Source organism: Manis pentadactyla, chromosome 11 (genome assembly GCF_030020395.1).
Source record: "Manis pentadactyla isolate mManPen7 chromosome 11, mManPen7.hap1, whole genome shotgun sequence".
Taxonomy (NCBI): Eukaryota; Metazoa; Chordata; class Mammalia; order Pholidota; family Manidae; genus Manis; species Manis pentadactyla.
Genome location: NC_080029.1, coordinates 92,428,818 through 92,441,140, shown reverse-complemented (window position 1 = coordinate 92,441,140; position 12,323 = coordinate 92,428,818). Strand labels below are relative to the sequence as shown.

Genomic DNA, 12,323 nt, shown 5'->3' with positions numbered 1-12,323 from the left:
TTACCCCCTTCACAAGGTGCTGGGTTCTCATGGGTGTGGATGTAGTCTGACTGTTGTCCTGTGTCTTCTGGTCTCTCTTTTAGGATTAATTGTATTTGTTGTATTTTCAAAAGTATATATCGTTTTGGGAGGAGATTTCTGCTGCTCTACTTACGCCACCATCTTGGTTCTCTCTGAAATGTGTTTTCTTGATGGTTCTTACTGTTGTTTCTCTTTGCTTATTTTGGAATGGTGAATATGAAATACCATTGCATTGCTGTTTAACTTTGCCATCTTCATGGATATTAGAAACAAGATTTTTGGCTGTTAATTTTGCTCTCGTCCTTGTTGTCAGGACCAAGGTCTTTGCTTTGATGAGTAGATTAAATTCTAAGAAGCCAAGATCAGAATAATAGAACTTTGATCAAGTAGAACCAAAAAAGTGACTGAGTTCCAGGGTCGTCTTGTATCTTGAAAGCTGATACCAAAAACCAAGGCAGATTATAACCTTGGTACTCTTGTTGAAGACATTCAGCAGTCAATTAGAGTAAATCTAGAAAAGAAAAAAAAGCCCATGAACAATCTTCTTTTTCTCTGTCCCTTTCCTACGTATGTGTCTGTTTTCATTTACCAAATTGCAATTTATGTGTCCTTCATCCTCATCTGAATATAAGCTCTCCAGGACAAGGCCCTGTATATGTATTTTATACCTTCTATGTCTCTCACAGTACTTGGGACATAGAGGCTTTCAACAAACATTTATTGAAATAAAGTGTTAGGATCAAAAGGACTGTCATAGGCCAAGCTGATATCTGAGATTTAATTATAAAAATAAATCTCAGGGTCTATTTTAACATCAGCGTGTTGTAATCCTACATGTTGAGAATATATATATTGTCTTTGAAACACAACAGCATTAAAAAATATTTACCTAGGCAATACAATAAAACTTACCTTTTAAAAAATTCAAATAATACAGAAGAATGTAAATATAAATTACAGTTGCCTTTCTGCCCCATTGTATTTTCTTTGTTAAACTGAACACAATTTAGTATACATCCTTACAGATCTGTATTTATGTATAGCTGACCCTTGAACAATGTGGGGGTTAGGGATGCCAACCCTCTCTTCATTTGAAAATCCATGTATAACTTTTGACTCCCCAAAGACTTAACTACTAATAGTCTACTGTTGACCAGAAGTCATACAATAACATAAGCAGTTACTTAACACATATTTTGTATATTATATATATTACAATAAAGTAAGCTAGAGAAAAGACAATGTTTTTTTCAAATTGTCACAAAAATAAAAAATTTTTTCCAGTATCCTTCTTGATAAAAATCTGCATATAAGTGGACCTGTGCAGTTCAAACCCATGTTGCTCAAGGGTCAATTGTATTTACACAGTACACATACATATATTTATATGTTTAGGAGGGGTGTGTGTGTGTTTATGTAAATAGGATTCTACTGTATATTCTGTTTTGCAACTTGTTTTTAACTTAGCAGTATATCATGGGGATAATTCCATGTTGATTCGTATAATAACACTCCTGCCTTATTTAATTGCTACATTTATTCCTTTGTGGGAATATGTCCTCATATATTTAACCCATCCCCTCTTTCTAGATAATTGTTTCCTGTTTTTCACTGATGAGCAAATATTGGAATGTAGACATACACCTTTCTTCCAATATAGACCAGTATATATATTCAAGAATACCTGAGATTAGATTTTTAGAGGTAGATTTTCTGGAATAAAGGGTATGTACATTTAAAGTTTTTTATAATTTTTTGCCGACTGTTTTTCTTGAATGGCTATGTCAACTTACATTCCCATTAAAAGGATAAGAGAATGTTCTTTCTCCACACCTGTCCCCAAATTTTATTTAATCAGTGTTTTTATTTTTTACCAATTTCTTAGTCAAATAAATCTCAAATTAATGAAATAATCTCAATTTAACTTGCATTTCTATTATTCCTAGTATTTATATACTTTCATATTTTAATTGCATGTTTAATTTATTCTGTATATTGGGGGGGCGGAGCCAACATGGCGGCGTGAGTAGGACAGTGGGAATCTCCTCCCAAAAACATATATACTTTTGAAAATACAACAAACACAACTAGCCCTAAAAGAGAGACCAGAAGACGCAGGACAGTGGCCAGACTGCAGCTACACCAGCGAGAACCCAGCGACTGGTGAAAGGGGTAAGATACAAGCCCCGGCCCGGCGGGACCCGAGCGCCCCTCCCCCCAGCTCCCGGTGGGAGAAGAATAGGCAGAGCGGGAGGGAGACGGAGCCCAGGACTGCTGAACACCCAGCCCCAGCCACCCCCACCAGAGCGCAGGCACAGTGCGTGGGCGGAGGGCCCTGGATACTGGGGGAACAGGGAGTAAGACCTCTGAGCGGGTGCCGAAGCTGTATATTGCCTGGTTCTATTCTTTACTCACTTTTCAGGTTTTTTTTTTTTTTTGCTGCTGTGTCATATATTTTAAAAATATTTTCTCTTGTATGCTTGTCTTTTTAAACTTTTTATTTTTAAGTCAGACTTATTGAGATGTAATTTATATACAATAAAATCTACCTTTTTAAGTGCATGGTTTCTTGAGTTTTCAAAAACAGACAGTTCAGTAAACCCCTAACATAATCAAGATATAAAACATTTGCATCATCCCCCAGAAGTTCACTTTGCAGTCTGTCCTTCCTTTTGCCCACTTTCCCCCAGCTCCTGACAGTCACTGATCTGTTTTGTGCCCCACCCCCTGCCACTTGTTTTGCCTTTTCAGAATGTCATATAAATGAAACCATATAGTAATGTAGTGTTCCCTGTCTCCCTTTTTTCACTTAGCATAATGCCTTTGAGATCCTCTCATGTATCAGCAATTTGTTCCTTTTTATTGCTGCATATGGAATTGTATGGATGAGCCATAATTTATTACCTGTTTATCAGCTGATGAACAGTTCGGTTCTTTCCAGCTTTTAAATTAGCTGCTGTAAACATCCAAGTACAAGTCTTTGTGTGGGTATATGTTTTCATTTCTCTTGGGTAACCTAAGAGTGGGATTTCTGAATCAAAAGTGTGTGTTTAACTTTATAAAATCTGTTTTTGCCTTTTAACTTGATTTTTACTATCATTTGTTTTACTGACATTTTAAATGTGTATGTTGCTAAATTTACCAGATTTTTTTTTAAGTTCTTCTGGTTTTTGTGCCTTGTTTCCATGGCATTCCCTATTCAAAGATTATGCTTTTACTTTTCTTTTGATACAGCTGTATTTTTAGTAATTATGGACTAGTTCAGCATTCTTCAGTATACTGTATATATGAAGAAGGAAAAAATTGATTTGTATGTTCTAAGTTCTTTTGGTACTTCTGTTGTAGTGGTTACCTCTGTATTAGTAATTTTTATAGTGCCCTTAGTTCCTTTTTACCCTCTTATTAACATTTTATTATCTGGTGTGTCAGTTTTAATGGTTTTTTACTCCCTCCTATTTCATATGATATGATGATCTTAGTTTCTCTTTCTGCTGTTTTTCAGTGGTAATCTTTCTGATTGTGAGATCATGTAATGTTTGCATTAGAACTGTCCATGTCTTCACCATTGATTTGTTCTCTACAATTAGAAACATAAAACCAAATTATATTTATACTCTACAACTAAATACATAAAATGTTCACCATGTGTCCTTTTTTCTGAAGTTTCCCCATTCATCTCTATCAGATGGAGCTCATCCCTAAGGGTTGGTAAACTACAGTTTGTCGATTGTATCTAGTTCACTGTTTTAGTTTTGCCTGCAAGCTAAGCATGATTTTTATAGTTTTAGGTAATTGGGAAAAAGTAAATAAAAATATTTCATGATTCATGAAAATTACATGTAATTAGAATTTCAATGTATGTAAAGTTTTGTTGGAACATAGCCATACTCATTAATTTATTTATTGTCTATGGCTGTTACTGTACTACAGTAGTATAATTGAGTGATCCAGCAGAGATTGTATGACCTGCAAACTCTGAAATATTTACTGTCTGTTGTTTTATACAGAAAATGTGCTGATCTCTGCTCAAGTAGATTTGTCAGGTAGGGTGCATATATACAGTGTTCTCTTAAGTTCTGACATGTTCACAATTGTACTTTTATAGCTTGCTTGGAGATAAAATCCTTGTCTTGCATTTTCTTTCCTTGAAAATGAAAGTTGTCTTGTTTTATGTATTGTTATTGATAAGTTTGATGCCAGTTTAACTCTCTTGCCATATATTATTTCATCTTTTTACCTGAAGGCCTCTGGACTTTTACTTTTAAAGTCTAATAGTTTTAGTAGGATATATTTCATAGTTGATCATACTGGGTAAGTTTCTTCTCAGTTACTCATGGTCCCTTCAGTGTGTAGATTCAGGTCTTTTATTTCCAGGAAATTTTCTTAGATTACAGTTTTAAATATTAACTCTGTTCCACTGTTTGGATTTTCTTCCTTGGTGATCCCAGTTACACTTTTTTGCCCTGATATTCCTGTCTTCTATTTCAGCCTTTTTTTCTCTGACACTGTATCACATTTTCATTCTTTTGATTGTTTTCCTGCTTTGTTTCAATGCTGTGTATAAGCTTTTCATTTGAGTTCATTATCTTGGACATCTTGTAATTTAGAATTCATTTCTGATATGATTTTTCTATTTTTTTTGTAAGTTATTGTCTCACTTTATTTATTCCTTTTTTTTTTCCCTCTGCTATTCTTAATTTCTTTATTTCTGGCTAAAGATGTCCTAACCTGATTAGGGATTTTCATATCCCCAGATTCTTGTTTGAGGCCATGTAATTCAGTTTGGAGTATTATGTTATACAGTTTTCTTCAGCTTTGGGGTTGGTTTTGGCTCTTATTTAAATTACTGCCTTTTCTTTTTTAATAGTTTTTTTGTGGATATGGTCTACTTTTTCTGTTCTTTTTCATTTCATGGACAGGTTTCAGTTCTGCCCTCTTCTGTGTAATTTATTTTATAGATGTAATATTGGTGGTAGTGGCGAGATGAAGGGAGAGTTTGACACATAATGTTTCTCTCATTTTTGTAGGATCCTTAATTTCCCCTTATTTCTTTCTTTACTTCCACATCTTTAAGGGCTTACCACTATTTTTCTTTTTTTTAATGTATTTTATTTTCCTTCAAAAGCAGTGCTTCTCTGAGGTTGCCACTTTTGATCTCTTCCTTTCTGAACCACCAAGTCCCAACCTGTGTTCAATGTTTGTCCCTAAGCACTGGGCTTTCTCTTTTTTCGGTGTGATTTTTGTCTGTGCTTCATCTATGTCCTCTGTATCCCTCTGCTGTGTCTTCCATGGAGTCTCTTGAGGTCACCTCTCTTCTTCTCTGCATCCACAGGCTTGAAATGATAGGCAGTAGGAACTGTGATGGAACAAGTTGTTTGAAGGTCATGGTATTTATTTTTTGTCTTCTAGAAATGTTGCAAGCATGGGTCATGTGTGGTTTTATTTCTCTGCTTGTTCATTGTATGTTTTGGAGGGGGGAGTTTTGGGGAAGATTCAGAAATAGACCATTGTTATCACTGTCTGTCTGGATTAGTATATTAAAAAATTTTTTTTGCAGGAACCCTCAAAGGAAAAATTTATAAATACTTTTAGTTGCTGTGGGACATCATACAGATGAAAATACTCTATATATTTTTTTAGTACTATATAAGTATCATTTTAATGATTTTTTAAAGTCTGTTTAATCAGAAAATTTCATGACTCAAGCATTCTTGGTGGGTGTTGTAAAGATTTTTGGCACACCTCATAATCTGTTATTCTCCATTTAGTACAAAATTTTAAAAACTGTTACTTAAAAATTAGAGTATGTTTTTAAAATTTACCAATTTTGAAGGTCTGCTTTTATTGTGATTAAGTATCCAGAATTTTTTTTATTGTTGTTAATGATCAGAATGGTTTTTGACATGTCCAAGTTCTATTATATTAAAGGCAGTTAAGGTTGAAGTATTGGGGAGCATTTATTGTTTGTGTCATCCTTATCATGTCTCCTTGCTTTTTAATGTTTTGAAATGAAGACAAACTCATTTTTCATTTATCAGATGCATACTTCTACTGGAGGAGGATTTTGTGACTGTGGAGACACAGAGGCATGGAAAACTGGCCCTTTTTGTGTAAGTCATGAACCTGGAAGAGTAGGTACTACAAAAGAGGTAAGAATATATATATATATTTTTTAATTGCTATTTTAAGTTTGATGGAATTAGGTAGAAATAAAAGTGTATATGGGTTAAACTGAACTCCATTGAGAATCCTGATTTTTATGTTATAATATTTAAATGTAAGAAATTTTATTTCACTCTAGACTAACTAAGGATTTGGTAATTATATCCTCTCTTTCTCTAAAGGAATGAATTCACAATGAAAAAATAAATACAATACTTCTTGTTAAGCAGTCACTTTGATAAGTAAGAGTAAACAATATTTAAACCTATAAAAGCAAATGGAAGTAATTATTAATCAATAGGAGAATGTAATGTATTCAAAAACAGAAGAATTGATAAATAAATTCAATAATTGCTTTTCATAAAGGAAAAAGTCAAGAAATTATTTATCTAATCAAGAAAAAAAAAGTGAACAAGTCCAGATGTAGACAGTTAAAAAGGAGATTGGGAAATAACCATAGAACCAATACAGAAGGAATTAAAAGGATTATGAGAGGCTCTTTATATAACTCTGTGCAAATGCATTTGAAAATGGATTATTTTATCAAACAGTATAAAGTGCCATCATTTATTCAAAAACAGAGAGGAAACTTCAACAGTCAGTAACCATTGAAGAAATTCAGAAAATTTTCATAAGAAAGTACTTCCTAAAAAATACCATGCTCAAATAGTTTCACAGAGAAATCCTTTTCAAAACTGCTAGGAATAAATAGTTTTGTAGTACTCTAAATTTAAACTATTCCAGATAACCCTATAGCAGTGAACACCCCTAGAGCCCAGATTTTCATGTCTTAAGTACCATTCCCCACTAAAAGATATCAGCTTGTTGTAAGAATACCTGATTTCAGATCTGAGTCAGGGAACAGGTAAACTTGTGAGGGTGGGTTTGTGTCAAAAGAACCTAGGACCCAGCTTGAAAGAGCTCCCATTGACTAAGTTGGATATTTGGAGCATCAAAAAGTTAAAAAAAAAACAAACCCACTATAATTGATTGAATCATACTGAATTTATAAAAATCCTAGTTCCTAATGAAATTTAAATAAGAACTTAAAAACTATCTCCATGGCAGTGGTTATTATATCAATTCCTTACTGTAAAAATTGGTAATTAAAGGGAATGAACTAAGCATTTATTCTGCCTTTTTAACAGGAATTATAATTTATGGTAAATAAATATTTCTAGTTCATGAGGTAAAGCTCTTTCTAGATGAGTGCTAGTTAACAGAGCAGGGATAAAAGAATTATAAAAGTCAACATTACGTAAGCCCTGAGGAAATATTTTAGACAAGGATTGTTAATGAATGCTAAAACCATTATGACTTAAGTTGATGAGGAACAACATTCACGTATTTCTAAATTGTCATCTCATAGGTTACTTGATAGTCATAAAGGAAAAAATGAAATTTCACAATGGAGGTATCATACTCTTATCACTTAAAACCAATCACCAATATTAGCATCATTACTAATAGTGAGGTATTGTTGCGTAATAAGCCACCTTATATGATGTACATAGTTTAACATCTGAAAATCAGTTAATGTAGTACACCATATAAATAAAATAAAATAAAAAAACTATATGGTCATTGCAATAGATGCAGCAAAAGCATTTGACCAAATCCAACACACTTCTATAATGAAAAGACATAACAAACTTAAAATAGAAATAAATGTTCTCAACTTACAGAGGGCATCTATGAAAACTCACAGCTATTTTATTGTATATTTTCCCCCTGAGATCAGAAACCCGACAAAGATTCTGCTCTTGTCACATCTTTTCAGTATTTGTACTGGAGGTTCTAGCTGGGGCATTTAGGTGAGAAAAAGAAAGAAAAGGCATCCAGATTGAAAAGGAAGATGTAAAACTAGCTCTGTTTGCAAATGACATGATTTTGTATGTAGAAAATCCAAAGGAATAAAAAAAAATTAGAACTAATAAACAAGTTCAGCAAGATTGCAGGATATGAGATAATTTTACAAAAAGTATTTGTATTTCTGTACATTAGTGAACAACCCAAAGATGAAATTAAGAAAAAAAGTTCATTTACTATAGTATCAAAGAAAATAAAATATTTAGGAATAAATTTAAGAAAAATGCAAAATTTATGTTCTGAAAACTATAAAACACTGTTGAAAGAAACTAGAGATCTAAATGTATGGAAAAACATCCCTTGTTTCTGGCTCAGAAGACTTGTTGATATGGCAGCCCATTGTGTGTTTTTTCCCTGTACCATCAAGCAATTAACTCAATTCTCTGCTGACACTGACCAGATGTCCCACAAATTTAACTCAATTCTGACTATGTCTATCTGGAGAGAGCAACGGATTCTTCATTCAGGTTAGGGGCTCAGTCGCACAGGACTGACCCCTGTGCAGATACCAGTTAGAAGTCCAGGTTGTTATCTTTGCTTCTGACTAACTGGCTATAAATCAGAGGTTTTCTTGACTCCTTCCCCAGGTTCAATTAATTTGCTAGAGCAGCTCTTAGAACCCAGGGAACCAGTTTACTTACTAGATTACCAATTTATTATAAAAGCATATAACTCATTAACAGCCAGGTGGAAGAGATGCTTAGGGCAAGGTATGTGGGAAGTGGCTATGGAGCTTTCATGCTGTCTGAGTGCACAACTCTCCTCAAATCTCCATGTGTTCAACAACCAGAAAGCTCCCTGAGCTCCATCCTTCTGGGTATTTATGGAGTCTCATTACTTAGGCATGATTGATTACATCATTGGCCATTGGCAATTGATTCAACCTATAGTCCCTCTCCCCTCCCCAGAAGTCAGAGCAGCGTGGGACTCAAAGTTCCAACCATAATATCACTTGGTTGGTTCCCTTGGCAACCAATCTTCATCCTTAAGTGCTTTACAACTGTCACCTCATTAACATTACAAAAGATACTTTTCTCTCCCTTCTCTCTTTGGAAATTCCAAAGGTTTTAGGAGCTCTGTGTCAGAAACAGGGATGAAAACCAAATATGTTTATTATTACAAACCACAGTATCACAGGCTGTCTTGCCAATGGGTTTCAGCCCTGGGCAAGTTTACTATGGATTCAATGTGACCAGAGAAATTGACAGCAAAACATTCTTTGGGGTGAAAGGATTTATTACGCGGCTTGTTCTCCCGGTAGTAGGTCACTAGCATCTCTGCCTCCGCCCAGAGCACTGGGCTGAGCTCTATATAGCGCAATAATAGCTTATTGCCTAAAAGTATGGAAGCAGTAGCCTAGCAACAGGCCAGTTACATCATCAGGTGGTTTAAGTTCAGTGAGGATCCTGGCCATAGGAACCCCAGTTTCGCCACTCTCCACCCCTCCAGGATTCTCACAATCTATACTCTTTCAATCTTCCGCAGTGGTCCCCCCTTTGCGAGAAAGCTGGAGCACTGTAAGCAGATTCCACAATAGCAACAGAGGATAATAACAACTTAGAGATAATAAAAATTAAGATACAGCCAGAGTTTGATACAGGTAACAAAAATTATAATAATCCTCAAGCCAGAGGAGGTTCCTAATAACAAAAATTACAATAATCCTTAAGCCAGAGGAAGTTCCCAATCCACAAAGACTTTAGGGGTGATAAGACACATGTTTTAATGCCACCAACATAGGCAAATCTTGTCCATCAGGTAGGATGCATGCAAGAGAGTGGTCCTATGATAGGACTGTAGCAGGAAGGGGGCGGTCCCATCCAGGTCTAGTGTATGATACTTTTACTCCTTTCTCCATGGGGGTTACTGAAGGGTCTATATATAGTGCTACTGGAGGTGCATGCACTGGCCATAATGATAAAACAAAACTCTGTGGTAAGATGCTCCTACCTTCTGGCCATTCAGGATATACTGCTGTGACCTTTGGCAGCCACTCTGCTGTTATTCCAGGAGTACACAGGAGGCCAGCTTCCAGGCCCTGTCCCCAAGGTGCCAGGAGAGCCAGCCATCATTGGTCCATGTGTCAAAAGGTCCAAGGCCATGTCCACTCAATGGAGTCTCTGGGGTTCAGTGCAGTTGGTGCTCGCAGCAAGATGTTACTCTGGTGGATGAACCTTGGCTTCAGTGATTTCTTCCTTGGTTTGTACTTGCAGTTGTATAGGGAAGGCAGCCATATGTGTTAACATGTCTACAGGACTCAGGGCTCCCTTTTGGGGGTCTCTCATTCAAACACCGTAGCACAGTCCATAAGCAGACTTACCATTCCCACAAATTATTGGTATCTGACTTTAGTCCATATTTTAACAAGCCATTGTGCCTCTCTATCATGCCTGCTGCGGTAGGATGGTATGGCATATGAAACATTTGATTCCCAGCTGTTGCACCCATTCTTGCAGTGTATGTCCAGTAAAATGGGTGCCCTGATCACTTTCAATTACCTGTGGTTGGCCATAGGCAGCAAAGAGACACTCCAGACCTCTTGGTTGTCTGCTGGTGTGCGCAATGGGTAGGAAAAGCAACCAGAAGTCCAGTAGCTGTGTCCACACAAGTCATCGCATGCCGATATCCTTCTGACACAGATAGAGGCTCAATATAGTCTATCTGCCACCTGATGAGGGGTATAGGCCCCTTAGCTATTGTTCCATGTTGCAGCAGAACTCGGTGTAATTCCCTTTTGGAGGACATGACACACTCCTGCCAGGCTCTACTAACTTCTTCAAAGGTCAAAGGCAAAGCCCCACTGACAGGCTACAGCCCACATTGTCTTTTGCCCCACATGCAACAAACACTGATGTAACCATTGGGCTACCTCAGAGGCAGGCTTTCCTTCTAACCAACATATCTGGGCCAATTTATCTGCTTCATCATTTCCTGGGGATGCCAGTGGCAAATGACCTGTCATGTGATATACTGTAATTATTTTAGTCTGACCACAGGCCCATAAGTCTTGCCACAATTCTTGCCCCCAAAGGTGACCAACCAGCCAGTTGGCATGGTACCAGGTTGGTAGCCACAGGGTCAAGCCCCAATAGACAGCCCAGCTGTCAGTGCAGACAACTATAGGGAAGGGCTCCTGGCTGATCACAAGCCACATAGCCCGCAACTCTGCCCATTGACTGCTCTTCCCCTCACCATCTTCCATCTATATTGTCTCAGTCTTAGGATGGAAAGCTATGGCCCTCCATTTGGGGAGCTGCACATGGCTGGAGCCATCTGTGTACCATACATCTTTGGGTATAGGGGCTCTTCCCTCCCAATAGGGACTCTCTGCTACTAATGGTTCAAAAGCAAGTTCTTCCTGCTTTTCACTAGTATATGTCACCGCCCCAGGAAGCGCATTGGAGTTCTTCACTCAAGGGGCTACTAGAGAGGGTACTAGGCTGCTGTAGGTAAGCACCCCACTTGGCTACTGTGGGTGTTTGTGCCATGCCACTCCTTGGCTTTTGGGTCCACTCTTGTACCCACCCCAAGATGGGATAGGTGGTTATTACCTTTATAGCGGCCATTCCAGTGATGGGTTCTGTAGCCAGCAAGGTGTGATACATGGCAGCCAGTTGTTTTTCTATCAAAGTGTATCGTACCTCTGCCCCTTTCCAGAGTTGTGACCAGAATCCAATGGGTTGGTGAGTTCGTTCAAGCCACTGCCAGAGACCCCAGCCATAATCGTCTTCAGTCACATGAACATCCAGCTCACAGGGCCTTGATGGGTCTATCACACTCAAGGCTGCCATGGCCTTGACTGCCTGTTTTGCTGTGGTAAAGGCAGATGCAAATGTCTCATCCCAGTCCCTCCTGATGCCTTTCATACCAACTGGTATAAGGGCTTCAGAATTTGTGCAAAGTGCTGGATAAACACTCCCCAGTAGCCTAGAAGACCCAGAAACTCCTGTAGCAATGCTACAGTTGTAGGGGTAGGAAAGGCCTGGACTTTATCTATAACTGCTTCTGGTATAATTTTGGTGTTACCCAACCAGACGATCCCCAAAAATTTGACAGACAAACCAGGTCCCTGAACCTTGTAAATGTTGCAGCGGTCTAGGTGCTGCACCTTCTAGATCTGAAAGAGAATTGGACATAAGCATGACATCATCAGTATAGTGGTACAGCCGCACTGCTGGTGGTTTCTCCCATGTAGCCAAGCCCTGGTCTACAAGTCCATGACAGATGATGGGGCTGTGGAGGTATCCCTGTGAAAGGATGGTGAAAGTCCA

General features: G+C 37.5%; 1 protein-coding gene across 3 annotated transcripts in view; it reads left to right on the top strand.

Annotated features, from left to right (window-relative positions):
• The window catches only part of UBR1 (ubiquitin protein ligase E3 component n-recognin 1), a 200,475-nt gene that overhangs the window by 32,318 nt on the left and 155,834 nt on the right, over positions 1 to 12,323 (top strand). For all 3 annotated transcript variants that reach the window (XM_036923690.2, XM_057488747.1, XM_057488746.1), the window contains exon 4: positions 6,060 to 6,170. In XM_036923690.2, coding sequence (XP_036779585.2) covers positions 6,060 to 6,170 — 111 coding nt within the window. The remainder of the gene's footprint in view (positions 1 to 6,059; positions 6,171 to 12,323) is intronic.